General features: G+C 37.7%; 1 protein-coding gene across 2 annotated transcripts in view; it reads right to left on the reverse strand.

Annotated features, from left to right (window-relative positions):
• The window catches only part of gabra3 (gamma-aminobutyric acid type A receptor subunit alpha3), a 112,773-nt gene that overhangs the window by 34,110 nt on the left and 54,181 nt on the right, over positions 1-24,482 (reverse strand). For both annotated transcript variants that reach the window (XM_038292183.1, XM_038292182.1), the window contains exon 4: positions 4,521-4,741. In XM_038292183.1, the coding sequence (XP_038148111.1) occupies positions 4,521-4,741 (221 nt within the window). The remainder of the gene's footprint in view (positions 1-4,520; positions 4,742-24,482) is intronic.

Here is a 24,482-nt window from a genome sequence, read left to right on the forward strand (position 1 = left end):
CTCATTTGTTATGGACTCAGTGAAATTGCTAAAGTGCATAAAGTCATTCAACCACTGCAGCTGCAAAAGTTTTTCCCAGATGTTGACCTGGAAGACCTCAAAAGACCAGATACCATTGAGCTGCTAATAAGTCACAGAGAAGGCAGACTTGCCCCTCAAAGAGTCAAGGTTGTTGGAGACCTGGTCCTGTGGAACAGTCCACTAGGCATGACCGTGGGAGGAGCTCATCCGGACCTTTGTGAAGATGTCGACGTGGCAGCACACAGGTCAGAGACACACTTTGCTCGTTCTATGCGCACTGCTGCTGTAAAGTATGAAGAAGTCTGCAGTTTCAAAGAAGTTAAAGCGGAAAGCAAAAGTACAACTACCAATAAAGAGTTCATTGATTGGTGGAAGTGGGAGAGCATAGGAACAGCTTGTGAACCAAAGTGTGGTGGATGTCGCTGTGGGACATGTCAACCAGGTGGAAAAGATATGACATTAATGGAGGAGAAAGAACTTGAAATAATTAAACAAGGTCTTACCTATGTGCAAGCAGATGACCACAGTGATGCTCCCCACTGGGATGCAAAGTATCCTTGGATTGTAGAACCCACTTGTCTTCCCAATAACAGGAAAAGTGTTGAATCAACTTTCTTAAGAACAGAAAGACGATTAAATAAAGAGCCTGAATGGCAAACTGTCTATGCAAACCAGGTGGCCAAACTGTGCTAGGAGCCATTCAGCGTGACAGCTATGGATACCAAACTTTCTTTGCTAACAGAGTTGGTGAAATACAGAAAGCTGGGCCTGTTGCAGATTGGTGGTGGATTCCAGGTGAGCTCAATGTTGCAGACATTACATCAAGAGGAGCATGTCCTGAGTACCTCCAAGAGGACTCACAGTGGCAAAATGGACCAAAATTCTTGTCACAACCTATTGATCAATGGCCGATAAGATCAGCCAAAGACATTGCTATAGGTGCAAAAGAAGGTGTTGAAAAGCTCCAAAGAAAAGCTTTCTCAGCAGTAACAACCAGAGCACAGTCTAAGCAAACTAAAGAAAAAATGTGTGATGAGGATGTGACAAAGAATGCTTTAAAAGCTACAGAGTGTAAAGAAAAAGACAGCCAACTCAAGATCTCTCCTCTTACATTCATTGCCAAACAATTAATTCAAGAGAGAAGATATAGTAGTCTTTCTAAACTAGTCAGAGTCATTGCATGGGTGAGAAGAGCTGTTGAAAACTGGAAACTCACTTTGGAAAGCAAGCAAAGTGGCAGAAAAGTGAAAGGAAAAAATTCAACAGATGTCAAACATCCAACCATCCATCCTGGGCTTACTGTTAAAGAGTTTGAGAATGCACTGAGAGATGTTTTCCTGGCTGCACAAGTGAGTACCTCATTCAATGACACAACTTTAAACAGACTAGTTGTGTTTAAAGAACAAGACTCTGGACTTCAGGTATGTGGGGGTCGTATTCAATCCTTTAATGAAGACAAAAGAGTTGTCCCCATTTTACCATATGACTCATGGGTATCCACATTGGTTGCTCTTGAAGCTCATGAAGTAAATCATGAAGACATTGCTGGAACATTACTGCAGATGAGGAAAAAAGCATGGGTGGTGAGAGGCAGAAGATTGGCTAAAAAAGTTGTGGATAATTGTGTGACGTGCCTGAAAATCAGGGCAAAGAGATGTGAACAGATAATGGGCGATCTTCCACCAGAACGAACACTGCCTGCCAGACCACTTGAGTTTACTACTATTGATCTATTTGGACCCTATGAAGTGAGGTATGAGGCCCGGAAAAGAGTTAAACTGAAAGTATCCAAGTTACCCCGTACCACATGTGAGAGCTGGAGGAAAAACGGGGAAGATGAGGAAGGAACTTCAAATGAAGATACCCTCAACAATACTTCACAGAGACGTAAGGCGCATTGTTGTGTTATTGCCAATAGAAGAACAAGAAAACCCTGCTGGGACAAGATCTAGTGAAGAGAAAGAGGTGTGACCTCCTTAGGTTCAAAGACCAGGAGCTCAAGTGGGAGGTGTCAAGTTAAAACAGCAAATGGTGTATTGGTGTGAGTGCAGTACCATCTCCACCCGGCTGGTGCGCGCCTCACAGAGATCAAGCGCGCCCAACTCTCTCACTCAGGCCTTCAGGAGCCTATAAGGTAACTCAACACACCTGTGTTCTGAGCAATCTCTACAGACAAAGACCTCATCTTCAAGCTCCTGCAGAGACACCACTGGTTTTCAACCTGCTTGGTTGTCTTGTCTTTGAGAGTGAAGTGATTTAAAGAAAAAAGTGAAAAGAGAAATAAAAAGATGACACTGAGATGAGTTGGTCCTGAGTCTCTTTGATGGGAGCAAGCCCTTTTCAAGTTTGGGCAGAAGGCAAGGTGGTTTGTAGAGGCCAAAAACTTGACAGCGGCTCATGTGGGTGTCACCTGATATAATGTCAGCAACCTGTCATTTACCATGAGGGGGGTAATCCCATCCCATCAGTATAGGACACTAACAGATCTTTAACTGAAAGCATCAATATTTAGGGATTTGGGAGTGTAAATGTGTTATTTCGTCATGCCTCTCTCTATTCCACATAAAGGGGCGACTTCAACAATCAGGGACTCATCTGCAGTCAGTCGGTAAGTGCAACTACCTGTGCAACTTTTGTGTAAGAGACCAGGAAAGGCTGGTAAACTGACCATGGCAAACTGCTTATGTTGCTATGGCTGCATCTACATGAATGTACATTGTTCTTGTTCACACTCTCGCAAGAAAAAAGGGTAATGTAAAGGGGTCAAAATGAGCTGTATTTAAATTTTGTTCTTCAAAAAATTATTAAGGATGAATTTAAAGACAATTTCAGAAGAACTGTATATTTAAAATACTACATTCACTAAAATGACTTCTTTGAAGAAGCAGAAGGACAATGCGACCAATGTGTCTGTGCAAGATTAACAGAACATAAAGGGCATAATTTACCATCCAGACAATATATGATCTCAGCTTTTCAACTTGAGCATCCTACGGTATAAAACTGCCCTTTGGGATTCCTTAAGGAAACCATTAAATGTCTACTTTCGGTTATCATCTCATCAGAATTCCCTACCACACCAAAGACTTATTACAACAAATCATACTGTGCCAGTGTGCCCCATCACACACATAATTTTTCCTCACACTTGTACTTGGACATAAAACCACGTTGGCGCTTGTTTTACACCATCAGAGCACACATGCCTTTGTTGGTGTTGGCAGAACTGCAGCTTCACCAACTCTGCTTGATCGCAGATATAAACTCACTCATCATTTCATTCTGAAACTTAGTACAGAACAAGTGGATGATAGCAAGTATTACAAAAGTGATTTCTTCTAGACAGCCTCATGGAAGGTTGCCCTAGAGATTGAATGTTGAGATTAGATGATATCAATTAATTCTTTCTGGTATGGTTCTACTCGATATGGGTGTTCCCTGCTTCATTTTTCCCTGCTAACATCCCTGTATGTTGTTGCTGTATGTTGAGCTCCTGAGGCCTAGGCACAGTACTTCCTTTTTAAATATAACGAAAGTTTGCAAGTAATTTATTGAAATATTATTATTACTTTACTAGATTTCCTAATGTATCATATTCTTTTGATCTAAAACCTGTGTTCATGTAATAACATTAGGAAAGCCTGTTAGGAAAATGTGTAATTCTGATACTATTCATTAGTATTAAATGATGTAATTGATCACTTTTCATTAGCTTTAGGATCTTAGCCACTAGAAACATATATCAGCTGTGTCCTACCAGAACCTTGAAATGTTATCCAACAGGTCAAATATATTATTGGCATTTATGATTTTCTTGTATGTCTTGACAGAAGAATATCACACCTTGATACTGGTACAGTAATAGTGATTGCTAAGTTGTGCAGCTGAACATAATAATAAGGAAATTTGACTCAAGGTTCTTGTTTAAAGAGAAACGTGTAAAAATCTGCTGTTGATTTTCTGTGATCAGTCAGTTGAATAATCTAAGATCACCTCTCTTTCCTGATTACCACACTGCAAATCAAATTGGTGCAGATTACTGAGGGAAGAATAGGAACCTGGGCTGCAACATGTTGCTGCTGATGCATAGTGGCTGGGAAAGTAGGAGAGATCAAAACTTTATCAGATAACAGTAAGGGTATACAACACAATTTTCTGTTTAAAGCTTTTTTATTATTTATAAGCTCTTAGACTCTGGAGTATGATGTAAGTTCATACAGTTTTTATTAGCCTTTGTGAATAAAGGAAATATTATTTAGATTATTTTCCTAATATAAGGCTCTTGCCTGTAGGTAGTCATATTTTTTTAACCAAAAAGGGATGGTATTTTAATATACTTTTTAATTTCACTTTAATTTTCAATAATTTCCAATAAACACTGGAAAATATTGAGATAAAACTTTCCATCCCTCATCTGCATTTTCTAGAACATATGCAGAGGCTAGATGCACTCAGTAATTACAGCTGACTGTACTTATGCAGTTAAAAACTGGTCTCACCTCATTGTGTAGAGAAGCGTGCCATTGTCAACTAGTCGTAGCAGTTTGTTAGGCGTTGTCATATTGTGGGCCACAGATTTCTTCCCGTTGTGAAAGAAGGTATCAGGAGTCCAGATTTTACTGGCCAGCAGGTTGTTAAGTGGTAGAACTTGCATTGGACCATCAAATTTAAGCCTCTCATCTCTCCAGCTTTGACGGAAGAAGACATCGATAGTGTACTCCTAGAGGGAGGACATTGAAAACAAAATGGTTTATAGGGGGAGCAGTTTCCAGAGGTAGAGTATTGAACAGATTACTGCAATTACATGCCCCAGTTAAACCAAAGTGTAATTAGAGACATTAATAAAGGCTAAATTACAGTTGGGTAAAGAAGACTGTGCCTCGGGAGTTATGTGTATACGGTGACATACAGCTTCAGCAGGCCATTATGCTTGTTAAGGGATGAAAATATGTTTTCCTTTACACAAAAACGGACACCTCGTCTGAAAACACCTAAAAGAAAACATGCACATACACAAGGTGATCTTATAGCACTATATTGAAATACTGGGATATTTATTATAATTCAAATTAGTTTTTTTTAACATAAAGGAGTTATTTTGCCATATAGTGTTTTTAGTGTTAAACAGACTCTATACCAGCTAAACCCTTTGATAAGTGGGTCACAAATGATCAAGTGAACTTATTGTTTTGCAAGTTCTTAACAAAATGTTAGCCTTTCATATTTCAGCTATTCCTAAAAAATGGAATCAATATGATGTAATAAAAAATATTAAACATATACAATAAGGCTATCTGTCTGGTAATCTATCTTCATTATGTTTTTGTAGTGCAAGTTTCCCCTCTAAAGATTACATTGAAAAGCAACATCTGATACATGTAGATATCATTTTCCATGTGTTATCTCAGAAAAATCTGTATTTGTAAAAGATTTGTGAAAGATGTGCCCTACAGTATAACTAGATAAGTTAGTTAGCAAAAGTGTCTTGCTCTAGGCCAAAATCGAATAAATTAGATAAATAACAAAGTACTAAATCAGATAACCTTATAAAAATGTGTACAGATCCAACTTGACAAAAAAATAAAGGTATCAAATTTACTGAACATACAATCTCTCTTCTAAAATAATGTATTAGTTAGATAGACTTATGATAAGATTGATTTATTTTGTATTACAGAAACTTGGCTGCAGCAAGAGGATTATGTTACTGTAGACGAGTCTTCTTTTTCTAGTGTAATTTTTCACATAAAAATAAATTTGTGAGTAGTAGCAACAATCTTTTAGTCAGTTTACTGATTAGTTCTGAGCCCATTGGTATTAACAATGCTTTTGAAAATCTTAACCTTAGTTTTCCCCATCTATATTATAAAGCACTAGAACCCACTTCAGTTTATTTTGCATCGTTCATCAGGCTGTTACTCTCAAGTTTTAGATCTGTTTTAGACTTTTGGTCTAATTTAGTGGAAATTCTAACATGCACATTTACACTGAAAGGGAGAGCTTGAATGCAACATTTAATATTTTGTATAATATATATATATATATAATAAGACTTAATTTGCATTGTTCAAAATGTGCATAGAACCACACATTTGTATCTTCATACTTTGAACCTTGTGCTCACATATGGCATTGATTGTGAAGGAATAACAATGTCATAACAGTTTGCTGTAAGTCTGATAATAGCTTTGCCAGGAACTGAAAGTGTAGCATGAGAGATGAAAACAGAAGAAATCTGTTAAGGCACCAATACTGTTCCAAAGTAGTGTATTATATATAAACTCTATGAAGAAATTATGGTTATACCAGAATGTTCTCAACAAATAATTAAACAGCCGTATCCAATCTGACCACTTTTTAGAATCATTCAAATATAATCTTAGTTCTGCTTCCTCAAACTAATTTTCAGATAATTCATTACCAAGTTTCAAAGAATCTGTTCCCTATTTTAATCTCCGCTTTATCATAGGAAAACACTACAGAGGAACCATTTCATCTATTTCTCTTCACAAATTGATGGTTTTGTTAATGAGGTTACTTCCTTACTGGGTGTTACATTAGACAGTAGAGCCACCTTGAGCCATAGGAAGCTGGCTCACCAGTCTAATTTAGAGCTGTGTACTTTAAAGCATGTTGCTAGGAAACTTGGGAGAAAAGTGGGTCTATAAATCTAGAGGAATCGTACTTTATCGAAAAAAAACCCCCAATTTACTGTTGTATGTAATGACCCTTCATGAAATAAGACCAGTGAATTTATTTTCATTACACCATCAAATCCAATAGCTGTCCAAACTTACTACATCTGGGTTTACTTTACTAAGTCAACATAATGATATTATCACTTACATTTGTGAAGTAATGGTCACTTGCGTGTGAAAAATTCATAACACTTATTATTTAAAGTGAAGAATCCTTTATCTAGATAAGCAAAAATAAGTCACTCCCATTACACTCCTGTTCAGAGGACTGTAATGCATACTTAAAAGTGTTTTTTTTTTATGCTGATAAATCTGATGAAGTGTTGTAATTTTATCGCTGATTTTGCAGAATGTTTGTCAATAAAGACAATCTTCAAAGTTAATAAAAAGAAAAAGAGTAGAATGATGACATTTATTATTTTTAATTGTAATTCAGAGCATTTTAAAGATTGGGATCTATTTTTGAATTGTGTATATATATTTGAGACATTTAACACTTGCTTGTAAGAGGAACTAGTTTGCATGGTTTTAGTAAGTAAATCAGATTTCTGGTCAAGGAAATATAAGAAATGCTGTGTCAGTCCAACCTCGATAAGATGGACTAACAGTGGGCTGCATGGTGGCATAGTTTGCCTTGCAGCAGAAGAAGATAAAGTTGTATCTAAATCAAGTTATACAGTAAATAAAAGTTGATTATTTAAACTTATTTAAACTTGTGTATATTGTGTCCTTTACAAATAAGCTCTAGTTCACACAACCTAAAATACCTAATTTACTTATGTTTGTAAATGCAAATGGTTTTCATACTTAAAAAAAATTAAATGTATTCTACAGTGTAACAGTAGCCTGACGTAGTCCTACTCAATTCTAGTCAGAATATGAGTCTGATACTGCTCCATAGAGCTGTGATTATGGGGCGTGTTTCGAACGAACCAGGGAAAAAAATGCCTCTGCACTCAATTGGATATACAACCAATAAGAGCAACGGAGTGCGTGACGTATGTTAAGCGAGGCATAGTTGTTGTCCACAAAAATCAAAGCGTGCAGTTTCGCGTTTCTCTGTTCCTCTTTTAAAATTAATTTGCTGTCTATATCTTCTAGAACAGACCTAATAGCAGAATCTACTCACCCAAACTCTCCAGCGGCAGCCATTATTGTTGTCACCCTAGCGCGCTTTGGTCACGTGGTTGATTACGTTACTGTTGATCATCTGTCCATCATCGTATAAAGTCCGCCCTGACAATTTGATTGGATCGCCTGACAGTGGGCTTTAATACTCGCGCTACTATGGAGCAGAGCCAGACCGAACTTCCCCGAACTCAAACCTTGTGGGCGGGACTAAGTTCTGACTGGCACCCAGGCTAGTGTAACAGAGGACAAGAATAAAAATAAGAATAAAAATAATTCTAGATTTTTTTTTTATTAAATTTGCTAAACTGACACAGAACCAAATGATGAGCAATCCAATCCCCTACCTCTCAGCAGAGGGAATCTATGGAATTCTTTATAAATAAGATTGTTTCTATTAAAATCAAGTTATTGGCATCCTTCTAAATATGATTAATTCATCTGTAAAATGTAATGTAGCATAAGAAATAAGCATAGAACCTGAATGGTGTTTGGCCTGTAACTGTAATTCAGTTGAGCTTTCTGAGTTATCAAAATATTAGCTTAATTCAAATCTTCACCTAATATGTTAGATCAAATTTCAATTCGTTTAACAAAGTATTCATTCTGAATTCCACCCCATTTTAGATATGGTTAATTCATTCTTAGTAGCAGGATATGTACTGCAGGCTTTTAAAGTAGCTGTAAATAAACCTTTACTAGAGAGAGCTTCTCTCGACCAGAATTACTTAGGAAATTATGGACCTGCACTTAATCTTCTTTTCCTATACTCTAAGATGGTTTGAGGGCTCATCACTGCACTGAAACAGTCCTGATAAAAGTCACTAAATAATTAAGGGAACATCAATAGGCTGGTTTAAATCTCTTTTTTCAGATAGATTTTAAGTTTGTTCCTGTTAATGCTGCATCTCCAAGGTTGTTTATAGAGTACCACAGGGATCAATTCACTTCACATCAGTTCATTTATATATCACTAATTAAGAACTCATGTCATTCAATTAAATTCAATCAGATCATAGTCATACTGGTTAAAAGTTTTCTACCTAAGCAAACCCAGCTGATTGCATTGAGTCATTAAGTTTGCTCGTTCTGAATGAGCATGTACCAACAGAAGATATTTGTTTGCATTGTTTTGTTGACTGTGCAGCAATCCCTCACTCTGAGCATGCATGTATCGACACTAGAGAGGTAAAACCCTTTTAAGAGGAAGAAACTTCCAGCAGAACCAGGCTCAGTATGAGCGGCCTTCAGTCAAGACCCACTAGAGGTGCAAGGAGATAGAAGCAGACGTACCAAAGAGAGATAGAAGCACTGATCCATAAATAATTTCTAGAAAATATAAGGGTAAACCCTGTCAGTGCTAGGACCAATTGTATTTTATTACCTCCACCAAGGAGGTAATCCACCAAGTAGGTAATAAATCATGGATTTTAATTACACTTTTAACAGAGGTGTGCCTCATGCCAAGGAACAATCTATTAAATGTTGGTGATGAGCCAGATGATAATCTGCATACAGTAATTTTTAAAGGATTCTTTAACATTGGGACATAGGGTATTTGCTGTAACAAGCAGTACCCCCAAACCAGAGGGTGGCAGCACTGACAACTGAAAGCTTCAGCATCAGACTATAAAGTACCAAAGTATTTACCGATGACAAAAATACACCATACAAGAAAACGGAGCCAAGTCTCCATCTGCTGGTGAAAGAAGAAAGCAGAGTGCAGAGCAAATGAAGAAGGTGAGAGCAGAACAGACACAAGAGGCTGCAGACACAGAAATTATTAATTATTTTAAGGATTTTTTTTGTCCCACAGGTACGCCTTATACCAAGAAACAATTCATTAAACTTCCTAATGCTGATGATAGTCAGCTATATTTATCTACACTCACCGGCCACTTTATTAGGTACCCCATGCTAGTAACGGGTTGGACCCCCTTTTGCCTTCAGAACTGCCTCAATTCTTCATGGCATAGATTCAACAAGGTGCTGGAAGCATTCCTCAGGGAGTTTGGTCCATATTGACATGATGGCATCACACAGTTGCCGCAGATTTGTCGGCTGCACATCCATGATGCGAATCTCCCATTCCACCACATCCCAAAGATGCTCTATTGGATTGAGATCTGGTGACTGTGGAGGCCATTTGAGTACAGTGAACTCATTGTCATGAAACCAGTCTGAGACGATTCCAGCTTTTTGACATGGCGCATTATCCTGCTGAAAGTAGCCATCAGAAGTTGGGTACATTGTGGTCATAAAGGGATGGACATGGTCAGCAAAAATACTCAGGTAGGCTGTGGCGTTACAACGATGGTCAATTGGTACCAAGGGGCCCAAAGAGTGCCAAGAAAATATTCTCCACACCATGACACCACCACCACCAGCCTGAACCGTTGATACAAGGCAGGATGGATCCATGCTTTCATGTTGTAGACGCCAAATTCTGACCCTAGCATCCGAAAGTCGCAGCAGAAATCGAGACTCATCAGACCAGGCAACATTTTTCCAATCTTCTATTGTCCAATTTCCATGAGCTTGTGAAAATTGTAGCCTCAGTTTCCTGTTCTTAGCTGAAAGGAGTGGCACCCGGTGTGGTCTTCTGCTGCTGTAGCCCATCTGCCTCAAAGTTCGACGTACTGTGCGTTCAGAGATGCTCTTCTGCCCACCTTGGTTGTAACGGGTGGTTATTTGAGTCACAACCATGTTGATTTGCATGATTGTCCCGGGGCCTTTCTAAGTAATGGCAAAGAAACATGACAAACTATTTGTCAGTCCTTTAGTCGGGTAATACAAAGCCTGGGGCTTTAAAGCCTGGAGCTTTCAGTGGAAAGCTATGTTCCTTTTGTGTGTTCCTTGTGTGTGTCTTCTGTCTTCTTAAACCCCTACTCGGCCTCAGCATAAGGCTGCTCACATTTTCCCTGGTTCTGTGGCTCTACTTTCTCCTGTTAAAGGGGAGTTTTCCTCTTTACTGTTACTGCATACATGCTTGGTGCAGGAGATTACTGCAAATACAACAACACAATGCAAGTGAATGTCTGCTGTTCTTCTTTTAAAGCTACAGTGTGTAATTTTCAGCGACATCTAGCGGTCAGACTACAGACCGCAGCAACATGAACATCTCCCCCCCACCGCTTCTCCCCCCCAACAGTACGGCGAGCGTTACGGGACAAAATTTCTTCTACGACGTCCACATCACCTACCCTCTCAAGTGATGAGGTTTGTTTACATAGATAATTTTACAGATAGTATTTCATTAGTCTGTGTAGGGTATAGATTTCATGTAGACTTAAGATAATAAATATACCCGTTATTTTTTCTACATCGTTGTGACGTCTTGGTGAGCTGCTTTGCATGGTGATATAAACAGACGAAGTAATTGTAGTCATTAGTTTAACAGCGAGATTGTGTTCGCTGGAAGGATATATATTCCCCGTTTACAGAGTCCAAGTCATTTTGGTGGCACGGGGGTTACAACGCGAGGGAGAGGGAGAGGACGAGGGCGAAGGCAGGGAGGCCGTGCAGCTAGGGCCAGGCGAGAGAGGGGAGCCAGCGGGGTGAGAGCAGAGGAGGAAAGGCTTGAAGATCTCCAAAGGAGCCGGAGAGAAGTAACCGAGGTATATATCCAGAAAATTATTTTACAGAAAATTACTGAATCATTACCTGTGAAACGTCAGGGACGTTGCTGAATAAGTATACTGGAGAGTAACAGCATCATCACGCAGCATGTTATTGTTTTAGACAGGTCTGAGCATCCTGTACTCCAAAAACTGCAGTGATATTAGACAATTGTGTGTGTAGGATTAATTACCTGTCCAAGAGAAAACTGGCAACTTGAGCGTCACTTTGAAAACCTTTTTCCTCCATCAGTGACTTCCATCGTGTAAATGCCGTGCCAATGTTGATCCGTGTTTTTTGCCGTTTCTTGTCACGCTTGCGTTTATTCTCGTCGTGTTTCCGCTTCTTAGATGACGGGGGTTCGGTGTCCGCCGCTTTTCGTTGTGATACAGAGTAGGCATGATCCTCCATTCGTCTGATGTTTGGCCACACAGTGCAAAACAGTTTGCAAAGTCACTCACGCCTGCCGCCTTGTTCACCTTTCTTGTTACTGAGGCGCAGTATACCTGCTTCTTCTTCTTCTTTGGTTTCAGGCAGACTAAACGCTTCTCAGGCATAATACTGCCATCTACTGTTCAGTACCGTCTCAGTTAATCTCTCTCAACTTGCCGTAGTTATTTTTGAGCGTCATGGGAGATCTCGCAATCGCTAGTTTGTTGCCTCTGCGCTTGCCGTAGCGCAAAGATGTCAGCCTCCATGGCTGCGAGACCCGCTCCTATGTAATTATAAATAACGAATTCTAAGGCAACGCAAATATTATGGTTAAAAGGCTGAGCTCATAGGTGATGATAAATAACATAGTTATGTATAATATATTAAATTTCTGACTTTATATGCCTGTAATTATTACACACTGTAGCTTTAAGTCAAATTTAAAAACCTATTTGTTTAGAACTTGCCTTGCCTGCTGAAGTTAAACTGTCAACAGAGGTGTTTATGGTTTGTGGTCCAACAGTTTCATTTGTTTGAAACATGTTTTTTTAAATCATTTTTTGCTTTTATTCTGCTTTTTTTCTTCTATTTTATTACCTTATTCATGGAAAGCACTTTGAATTGTCTGTGTACTGAATTGTGCTAGACAAATAAACTTGCCTTGCCTACTGTTACTCCATGCTCATCCAGGATGAGCTAATTCTGCAGAGGCAATGACTGGATGCAATCAGCTGTGATTCTTTAAATTATTAAATCTTTCTGTATGATCTAATTGAATTATTATTGAAAGTGCTTTGAGATAATGTGTTGTGATTTTGAACTTTTTCTAAGTCTGTGCTCCTTGTCTTGTGGCTTATTGTAAGCTTTTTATCATAATCAAATCTTTATATTCATCACGTTACTGCTTTTTTCTTGCAAATAAATACCTTACAAATAATGAAAAATACATAAACAAATCAAACCTGGGAGTAGCAACTTTTTTAGTAGTTAAATTCTTTTAAAAAAAGGTTGTTTACACACTTCATTCACAAAGTTTATTAAAAAATGTTTTTGCATGACTTAAAAACTAAAGTGACTTATACTGGCCTACTACAGATGAATAGCTTTCAAACAGAAAACAGTAGAAAATAACTAATTTAATTTTTGAGAAATATGTATAAAAATATATCCAGCAAGCAAGATTATGAAAAGAATCTGCAAGAAGTTTGCAACTGTTTTTTATTTATTTATTGTATTTATTTCATATTGAAAAACAATAATTAGTGTCCTGTTAAGAAACTTTGTTCACAGCCGCTGTGCTTGTTTTAACATAGCACACTGGAAAGCATTCCCTTACACGCAACAGGACACATTATTAGTGATCAATGAAAGATCAACGCTGTTGTTTATCTCTAATTATTTCAGTGTTTTTCCAACCCTGAGTTATAATAATCTGCGCCCAAGCAGAATGTTAGCTGTTACACCCTTGGTGAAAATCTAATAATTAATTTCTCAATAGCTTTAGCGACAGGAAGTAATCATGCACAGCAGGAGGGGTGTACCACTTCCACTCAACACTTTAACAGGGCTCTTCTAAACAATGCTGGGTGGAGGTCTCCTAATTGATTGGATTGACCTCCTGATGGCATGAAAACTCAAAGCACAACAAAGCAGACTGCAGTGCTAATAGTCAGACTTTTAATAAAATCCACAGAGAGCCTCAATGGATTGGTAAAAGCAAAACAAACTGTAGAACACTTTAACTACTGTTTTTCTTGGTTTTTAATCAAATTCAATTTTCAAAGCAGAAATCTCTAAGGTGTTCAAAGAAACCCGCACTGCAAAAACTGTAAATCTAGTCAATTTTTCTTAAAATAAGTGCATTTTTTAATTGAGCAGTTAAGTGAGACACATTGCCAATGGAATAAGACAATTTACATAAAAAAAAGTAAAAGCAACTGCAGTCTTTTATTTCAAGTGCATAATTTCTAATTATCTTATTTTAAGAGTAATATACCCATACCAATTGCGGATCATCGTATACACCTACTTAAATTAAGGGTAAATGCACATTTATATTTACTCATTTTTAGAATGTTTTTGCAGTGCAGAGATTAAATGGACCTTAGCTAAAACAGTAATCTACTTGTTTTCTTTAATCTCTGGTCATAGATTAGATTAGATTTCCTTTCAGAAATTAAAAGACTCATATGCGGGCTGACCCCCCCATCCAATTACCCCATTAGGTATTCTAATGTTAAGTTATTTATTGGCTATGGAATGGCGTTTGTTGAATTTGACTAGAATGAAGCGATTATTTGTTTGTTCCCTTTGGTCAAATATCTCCTTTAGGAACTGTGAAATAATTTCAGAATTGAAAGGCAGGAATGAGGGGAAAATATAGCCATTCTCCACAGGGCCAAATGGCACAGTCGGTTCAGATGCCAGCTGGCGTTCTGCAGGGACAGAGTGATTGATTTCCCCTTGACGGAGGAGACAGCGGGAGCGTTCTATCCAACCATAATTTTCAAATCTTACTTATAACTGGACATAAAATCCAGAATACATTTTGCTTTTTTTTAAATACATATTTTAAAACGAACTTAGTACAAAATAAATGAATACATTTCTTTCCATGAACATGTAATTATTCAAGGAAAAAAAGGTATCCAATTCCTATGTGACAGTCCACTTAAACCTAAGACATATTAATGCAACTTTATGCAGCAAAACTTTCCTTAAAGCTTTTTTTTAATAATTAATAATGAGTCTTTTAAATCTCTACATAGGAATGATGGGCCACTTTTTCTCTTTGGCCTAATTGTTTGAGACAAACTTTAAAACTTTTCAAGGTCCAGGCAACTCAAACAATTCAACATATTCTCATTATCAGTTCGTATGAAATCGTACGAAAAGTTATGCACACTATTTAGTACGTTTTGGACGTTTTTCCTCAGAAAACCACATCAGTGCGCATGCGCTGGCAGAGAGAAAAAAAAAGCAGATCCGCAGACGGATGTAAAACTGGGAAAAACAGTGCAATCATCACTTATTCATGTCTCTAACTACGTTGCTTGCTGTTTTATATCTTAGGGTTAGGGTTAGGGTCAGGGTTAGGGCTAATTGTAATTTATATTCTATATGCGTGAATGGTGCGTCAGATGCGCATGCGCATACGACAAAAAAACGTCCAAAACATACGAAATTACGGTGCATAACTTTTCGTACGATTTCATACGAACTCATAATGAGAATACACTGAACAATTCTGTTCATTGGTTTCTTCTTTGAGCCATTCAATTCAATTTTAATTCAGTGTATTTACCGTAAATTCTCTAATATTGGCCTGTATTCCAATAGCGACCGGGTCTCTAATAATGGCCGGTCTCGCTGTCAGAGGAGGTAAATAATGGCCGGTCTCTAATACAGGCCGGGGCTATAAACGTTTTTTTCTGGGCATACCTCAACATTATACTTGTGGTAGTAAGTAACATACAAGTACCACAGCCCTGCGCAGCTGAACGACAAGCCCTGCTGCTGCCCGTCTGCGCGAGGAAGAGAACAGACACGCAGCAGAACAGGAGGAGCAGCGCGAGTGATGAGGAGAATAAAGGGAGAGATGAAGAGGAGGAGGAAACTGAGAATTAAACAGAATTGGAGGATTTTTATATTTTTTTTTTACTTCAAACCAAGCGAGACATGGTAACTGTACTTTTTCAATAAATGAACCTAGTGTTTTATAGGTTCAAATAGACACAAAATCTCATTTTTATTCATTCCACTGGTAGTCTGTTTTGCTCAAATAGCAATAGAGGCCTGTCTCTAATACTGGCCTCTATCCAATTAAGGCCTGGACCGCGATGCACTTGAGTGAAATAAAGGCCCGGGCCTATATTAGAGAATTTACGGTATATAGCACCAATCACAACACATGTTCTTTTTGGTCAGCATCGTTTTTTTGCCTCCAAATTCCTCTCTTGGTGCAATCTTTATTCAGTTATTTCTTATTGATTTCCATTTGGAATCAATAAAGTCTGTTTGCTTCCCCTGTTTTTCTGTGAAGTTCATTTTAGCATGTTAGTCACTCCTGGGAAGGTTCTGGTACATACTTCTCTGTTTAAGGGCAACGACTCATTTTGGTTGACTGGTTTTCCAAATATCAAGCCTTTGCAAATGTTTCAAGATGGAGTATTACATTGTTTTCCTCATCACTTTTTGAATTTCTTCAGATCAGAGAATATGATTCTATTGAAATTCTTTAGCCGACCTGAATAAAAACCCAGCTTTACAAAGTGCTTTTTATCCAATCATATTAGCTTTGATTAAAAAAATGAATATGATGAACTGAAACATTTAGTTTGACAAAAAAGAAAAGCAGAATAAAAGAGGGCATTTTTACATAGTTAATTAAGTAGGAATAAGGACATTAGCCCAATAGTTTAAAATTAAACCATAAAACTAAAAAAAATACTGTACAAAATATACCACTTTTAATCAGGGAGAATTGGCCTAGTAAACTAGCCCCACCTGCCAGCGGCCAAAATAATTTTTGCCTGCGAGTTGATCTAGCCTCGATCTATGCCCCAGGCCCTAAATCTGGTGGGCCAATCACAACGTAGAGATGTGTTTTGAATTTTTTAATGCAAAGCGGGCGGAGTTTTGAGGCTGTGACGACAAAACTGCATTGAAAGTTAAAAGTTCTCTTTTCTGTTGCTGTTGTTCAATAAAAGTAGGTTTTAAGATCATTTGAGGCGAGAATATTATACTTTAAAGCATCACTATATGGTCCATTTACTGATTTAATGTGTAATTAAACAAACTTTCAGAAGTTGACAGGACCGCGGCAACCGGCGGACCTCCGAGGCTAACGGCAGCCAGGGCTAACCGCACTCTGTCTGAAGCGGTCCTCTCTCGGCATAGTCGTGTGTGAAGAACCGCTAGCTCTGATTCAAATTTTTGACTCCGCTTTGGAATCAGTTTTGCAAGGATTAGACCTGAGGTTTTCATTGAAACGTGAGCAGGAAGAGGCTCTACATTCATTCATTTTTGAGAAGGGCGTATTCGCCGTTTTACCAACAAGCTGTTTGTTTACACTCCCCAACCATCTTTCTGTCATGCTTACTACATCACAGTCAGTTGTGCTCATTGGTCAGAGCGTTGGCCAAAAGGCACGGACAACGGTTTGTTCTCATCAACATTCTTCCGATGTCTCATTTACATTACACACATAATCTCACATTTAGTCTGGTTTATCAGGCTAAGAGAGAATATGAATTATGCCACACATACTCTGCGTGCAAAGAAAACCAGTTTTTCAGCATTCAATGATGTCTAGTGTGAAAAACAAACCTCTATTCAATTCAACTTTAGAATGTTTTATTAATCCAAAAGGGAACTTAAATGTTGCTCTAACTCACATAAGGGATTTCTCAATGATTTCATGTACATCTTGAGGCAGTAAAATCTTTTGCAGCCATCTGTCTGGAGAAACCTCTCAATGAAGCCACTGATGAAGAGGATGCTCAAGGTTTCATAATGTTCTTCATTTTATGAGGAATTGTTCTGTGTAAGGACATCTCCAAAGGTTCTAATGAAGTTATTAGAACAACAAAAAATGACGGCGGAAGAGATCACACTCTCTTTCAGAGAACATGGAGCATCTTGCTGCAAACACTGAAGGACTCTCACTACCTCACGAAGTGAAGTCTCTCCCAGTTTATCTTCAACCACAATATCATCTAATATTATTAGAACGTACAGATATGTCCCATTTATATGCAATATCATGAAACCATCATCTGGCATAAACAAACCACTCAAAATGATTCTCATTTAATTAGAATACCACACATTTACACTGTGCAGCTTAATAGGATAAAATGGAAAACAATAAGACATAAAATAAAACAACTTGTTCTTCTCTGGAGGATATTGGTGAAGTCGTTTTTCCTAGACAAATACTGAGCAGCATCTTTCAGATCTATTAATCGCTCCATGAAAAGAAACTTAATCTATGATGCCATAAGCTATGGTGGAGGGTTTGCATATTCCACTGAGCCAAGGATGTATTTGGATGATCTGTGCAATGTGGTGAATTGCTCATTGTGAGGAAAGAACTGCACAACTGCTGAGGGTAACTTAGCTGAGGCATGACACATGGAATGTGGTGTGCTTGAAGTAGGACTGGGAAGCACAGTCATTGGTTGAACACAGCTTCAAACTGACCTTCAGGAAATGGCAACACCTAGTGTTTCTGCTAATGTTAGTCTTTTACGTAAATGAATATTTATTTCTAACTGCAAATACAACTATATGACAGTGTTGTTCACAACCTACAACAGCAATGTGTGTGAGTCCTGCAGACATTGGTTGGCAGTCATGTAACATGACTATTATTAGGCGACGTTTTGATGTGTTGATTTGGTTTATCAACAATAGCAAAGAGGTACATTGCTGGGTAATAAATAATATAAACTTTGGGAAACAAAATGACAAGTGCTAAGTGGCAGTAGGGCTGTTCGACAGTGTGTTGGGCTGGTCTTGTCTGCAAACAATGAAGAAATAATAGTCAGTACTGCTCTTATTAATGTTAGACCTGTATTCCAAATGTTATTTTCATTTCATGAGAGTTTGAGTCTGTGTTCCTTACCAAGATGAGGTGAATCGAGTCTTTTTTAGGGCTTCTCCCTCCTCACTGCAGGTTCCTCAGCGCCCCTTTAACTTCATGTATGTTGAGTTAAAAAGCTTCTCAGAGGATGTTTTTTTTTATCTATAAACCTAGTTAGTACAGTAGTAGCCATTCAAAATTTCCCCACTTTTTTTATGGGCCCTTGGCTGGTCCCCTACAATTACTTTTCAAACATCAGTCTTTGTCTTAAAATATTCGTTCTGTCATGTCTGTGGACATTAAGATCTAAATATAAGCATCATCTCCTGGTCAGACCCTGTACAGTAAGTCAGTGAAAGGTTGGAGTCTGAGTAAAAAAAATATGCACATCCATGAGAAGGGGGGGATCATTCCAGTGGCTGGAAGTTGGAGGGGATTTTGCTGGGAGTTAAATAAATAAATTGAATTTTGTTTATCTCACAATGGAGAAATTAATTCTCTGCATTTAACCCATCCCCTTTAGAGAGCAGTGGGTTCCCATTGTGCAGAGCCCGGGGAGCAGTGTGTAGGTTAAGGGTCTAGCTCAGAGACACAGAGTGGCAGTCTGCCAGATTGGGTTTCAAACTCTCAACTTCATGATTCTAAGTACTATTCCCTAACCCAGGGGTCGGCAACCCAAACTGCTCAAAGAGCCATATTGGACCAAAAATCAAAAAATAAAACTGTCTGGAGCTGCAAAAATGTAAAAGTCTTATATATGCCTCGTATGGTAACACGGGCTCTAAGTGTATTATCCCACTGTAGAAAAGGACTATGTTGGCTTAAATATATAATAAGCATTCACGATTAAATGTTTATCCTGGAGCAAATGTCACATAGCAGCATGAGGTGAGGAACGAGCAGTGAACGCTCTCACTGCATGGAATTCACCGCGCACCGCTTTACCGCCCTTCACTGCACGATTTAGGTCTAGTTGCATTGATGAAATTATAGAAACCAGTAAAGGAATCTTTCTATGGTGGATGTGTTTCTGTTGGGAGGAGTTGATTGAGTCGTGAGGAACCAAGCAGGAACTGACATCCATCAGAGCAGTTCTCTCTAACCCTGAAGTCCCACATCCTCCATCACCATTGTTCCTTGTTGTGATTTATATTCTTAGGATTTGGGGAAAAAATAGGACAAAGTAAGCATACCTGTATCAGAGCACCACCTGTTTGAGCTGTGGATGGTTTTCCATTCTTGCAACAAATCTAGCATCAGCAGTGGAGTTTGGAGATGCAATCTACTTCTTAAATCTATCCTTGCGGTCCTCTAACTTATCCAGAAGTTCTGCAATCACACTTTTTCTTTCACTCCCAGCTTGGTGGTTGACTGCATATTTATCCTTTTCTTGAAATGCCTTTCTAAATTTTTATTTTTATTTTTCGACAACCTCTCATTACAAAGCAAAAAAATGCAGGCAGTCCTTCTACATGATAATGAAAGCAAATGATTCGGTCTATTCTTTGAATCCTCTTTTCTCATTAGCGATCTTCATTTGTTCCCTTTGGAAACCATGGTCCGAGACACACACACCGCTTTGTTTGCCTGGCCACACCGTGCCACGCTGGTTGCAAGTTATGACCAGGTCGTAGATACGGGATCGATGCCTGGTTCTAAGCGGCATGTTTTGTGGAATTGTCGAAAGCTGTATCTGATCTCTATCACAAGGCACCGCCATGATTCTTGGGTTTTCCCAAAAGTCTCCAGTATTACATACAATTGTAATAATTGCATGCAGGTAATTACTTTAAAATTATATACCTTAATTTGGTGGTAATTACAAAATTAAGTTTTTATTGTTACTAAGTAATAGATTTAGAATAATAATGTGACTTGCTATATCATTACCATGTTGTTACATGGTACTGTAAATGCTGTACTATAAAGAAAACATTGACAAAACCACTTATTGGGTAGCTCTCCCTGCTGTTTGGTTATTCAGAGATGAGAAGTCTTCAGGTCCCTTACCTATTCTTCACGAGGGTGACTCTATATTATCTATATTTTCTGGGCAATAGAACTGAAATTTAGCTGCATTATATATCTTTAGTTGAGCAGTCAGCCATGGAAACCCTTCTTCCACAACAAGCTTTCCACTATCTTCTATCACTGTTAGATTAATAAACCAGGGAAACTATGAATAAAAAAAGTAATTTACTGAATAAAAAAGGCAGCTGAAAAGGCCTGCAGCCATTTCCTAAAATTATCCCCTTTAAAGTATAACCCTTCTCCTGAAGTAAAAAGGTAATTTTATGTGTTTCAAATTGGGATTATTTACTGAACTGTGAGCGAAAAGAGAAACAGATAAAAAAGTGAAATTAAAAATCAAAGGAAAATGATGTGCATATCACACATAGGACGGACAATTCTGTATCTTTATAGATACAGGTCCGGGAAACTAATGAGATTAAAAGGAAATGATGAAAACGTCAGAAAAGCCTGATAAGATGGCAGTTAAGGTAGGATGTACTCCAGACTCCCACCAAATGAGTCTACACTTTAAACAAATGACAGAGGCAGATTATGGCTGGAAGGTCTAGTCCTGAATATTAAAGAGGCTATTCATCTAGAATAAAGGAGTTCATGAAGTTTAAATATTTAGCTGTTACATTTCATTTTAATAAGACAATCACACTTTGGTTTAACTTTCACTGAAGATTCAAACTTTACATCTCCATCCTATTGCAGTCGTTAATTGTAATAGCATCAAACACATGCAACAAAGCTCTAGCTGAAAAAAGATATATATCTTGACAAAAAGAAAGAAATTCTAAAACTGATTCTTAAATTAAGTCAGGGAGCTAATTCAAATGTTTTCAAATGATTTTTTTTTATGTATGGCTTTCAACAATATTCAAAGTGGAGAAGAAGAAGCATTGCAGCTGTTTTTCACAGAAATCCTGTGCATGATAAATGATGTTTTGTTTGTGTCTCCTCACAGCAGTCCAGGGTTAACATTGCAGCCTGATTGTGCTGTAATGACACACATCACTTCCAGGACTTTCACATCTATCAGACCTGGCCGCGCTGGGTTTCACACTCTGGATATTGTAATCATCAGTCAGACTTGATCAATGTTTTAATTACAACTCCTCCTTATTCCCCTGTTGTAAGTCAACCTCCCTCGCTCCACTTCTTGAGTGTCGTTCACATTTCCCTGCTGGGAGTGCAACCTGTGTGAGATTTGCAACGAGCTGCGTAGCTCACACCAACTCTAATTATTTTCAGAGTTCACATGCATCCTACAGCTCTAGGGTTTGAGCTTGATAATTTCACTGCACATCATTCAAGATGTCTACACATGCACCTAAAATATAGAAGTATAATAGAGCAAAAAAAAAAGACCAATAAATCGAAGTCTTTGAATTAGTAAAAGCTCAAAAAGAACATAAATTTGGTAAAAGAATGAGACATATGAAGAGGAACTCATAACAGAATATTGTTGAATATTTCAACACTTATAGAGATATATTTAGCTATTCCTTTCTGCAAAACTTCTTATTTTTACTTTGACTGCTTCCATTTTCTAATATATTTTCTCACCTACCTAATTACTTTTGACCTTTTCTCACTCCACATTCTTCTTTCAGCATTAACACATGGTTGTCAGATAATGGGCTTTTCAGTCACGGCAGCCAAAAATCCAGATTACACCTACAACGGCATTGTAAAACTCTTGCCCGTGTAAAAATGACTTCACAGCTAAAATTTCTTCCTCCGGCAATAAACCTAAACACATGGATAAAAATGAATGGAAACTAGTTTAACATGACATAGTTAAAGTTGTAAGGATCTTGCCAGAGGAAGGAAGCACTTGTACCTCTACTGATCAAATAATAATCCTAAATGAACCGTTTTTAAGGTAGACATAGCTTAGTAATTGACATCACAGCCCGGAAAATTGGAGGATTCAGGTTTTTAGTGTAGAATCTGAAAAGAAATGCTTAGTTTATAAGAGCAGAGAGACTGCAGCATGCAGGAGGGAGGTTAAAATAGAGAGAAACAAAGGCTCATTTAATTGAGGAGGGAAAGCTTGTTGTATGCTGGGTTACGCTCAGGATGCCACAGACCTTCATTTATTTTGTTTTCTGTTATGTGCACAAAATGGACAGACAAGTTCATATGTGATAAGATTATGAATAAATAAAAATATGTCAACAAGTGGTGATGCATCTGTTTGTAATCTCACTTATTTCAATGCAAAAAAAATCACATGTTATGTTCACTTTGATAAAACAATTAAAATCTACATTACTGTAAAAAATATATTAAGTTCTTGATATTGAATGTAAACAATAAACAGGCATCACACAAAATTATATGTCAGTACAATACAAACTTTTTTTAATCGTTTAAACTTTATAGAGCACCATTGCGAATAAGAACAATTCATTTTATTGACTTGAAAAAAGCTCAAAGTTAATGGATCACATAATCAGTTCAGTTGGCCTGTTGCCTGCTGATTTTCTGCTCTGTGTGTTTAATGTTTTATCCTTGGTCACATGTTCAATTCTGATGTTAAGTTGGTGAAAAAGGAACATGTATCTTGTGTGTATCGCTGAGTATTTTCCGAAGTCTTGTATATTTCAGAAGAAGAGAAAGAGGAGACCTATCCTCCCTCAGTTTTAGGGTTTTATTCTTCCAAACAGTAGAACTTTCCAGGCTCTGAAATTACTTCTATCTCATATCAAGTGTAAAAACAGATTCCTTCTGTCATTTAAAAGCAAAAGTTCACCAGGAATAGCAGGACCTTATGTCAAAACCTAAGCACACATTATGATTCATTAGCTCCATCTTTAGGAGCAGTGGCTTTTTTGTAAGACACATCTCTCACTTGTCATTCTTCGAAATAAAAATGGCAAGTGTTTGGTTGTTCTCAACATGTCTAATGTCTCAAACCCATTGTTTAGACAGATTAGTTAAAGGTGGAGTCAGCAATTGCGTCAGAAATGAACCAAAAAAGCAGTAGGTTTTTCATGATCTACGCAAATGTATTTCCTACTTGGCCTCATGTTAACAGTTAACCCATCCCTGTATGCCTCAAAACAGCAAACAGAACCAGCTTTGATTTAAATTGGGTTGTCACATTTGATACTGACCCATTAATCAAATTAGCATGAAGCATAGAACCTGGCTACCTCTTTTCCTCCTAAATCTATATAAAAAAAGCAATGGTTAACTTAATTCTTTTATGGAGATTTCTTTTAGAGGGCGTTTAAAGATTATTCCATTCTTTGTATATTTATTGTATGAATTCAGCCTGGTTGAAGCAGCTCGGTTTTGTTTACAACAGCAATGCACAGCTCAAGTGACTGTGGCTTTTTAAGTAAAACTAACTGCTATCTTTTGTCATTGAACCAGTTGCTACAATCTGTTTAATAACAGTGATCATAATTATCTGCTAAGCCCAGAAATGTTTGAAATAGAAAGCCAGATTTGACATTTCTTTGAAACACACATTCGCTTAAGTCAATTATTTTCTGAAATTCCTTTGATGGATTTTCCCCTTCTTCATAATTGCTTTGGCGTCTATCTCTGCCCTCATCTGCGAGTTAAATGTGATTGGTTAAAGCAGAGATGCCCAGGGGCTATGAGTGAATTTACTATTCTAAGAGTAAACCCAGATTTGAAGAACATAAAACTGGTTAAAATGCAAACAGCAACAAATCCTGTTGCTTCTTTTTCACACTTGAAAGGAGATGGAATTAGCAAGGGGTATGATGTTGGTTACATCTCTCTAAAATAAAGGTTATTAAATATTTTAAAGAAACACCTTATGTCTTGTTGTGTCTTTGTTATATTTTAACAAGGCTCTTAATCTATAATTTAATTCTTTTGATGTCCTGCGATGTAATTCCATGTCTTATTCCTGCTCCTTACAGTAGTTATCTAACAACCCTAATAAAAAGTCTCAATTTTCCTTTTTACCAAAACAACTCTGATTTCAACTTGCTTTT

Source organism: Cyprinodon tularosa, unplaced genomic scaffold (genome assembly GCF_016077235.1).
Source record: "Cyprinodon tularosa strain WSP-4 unplaced genomic scaffold, ASM1607723v1 ctg31, whole genome shotgun sequence".
Classification (NCBI taxonomy): Eukaryota; Metazoa; Chordata; class Actinopteri; order Cyprinodontiformes; family Cyprinodontidae; genus Cyprinodon; species Cyprinodon tularosa.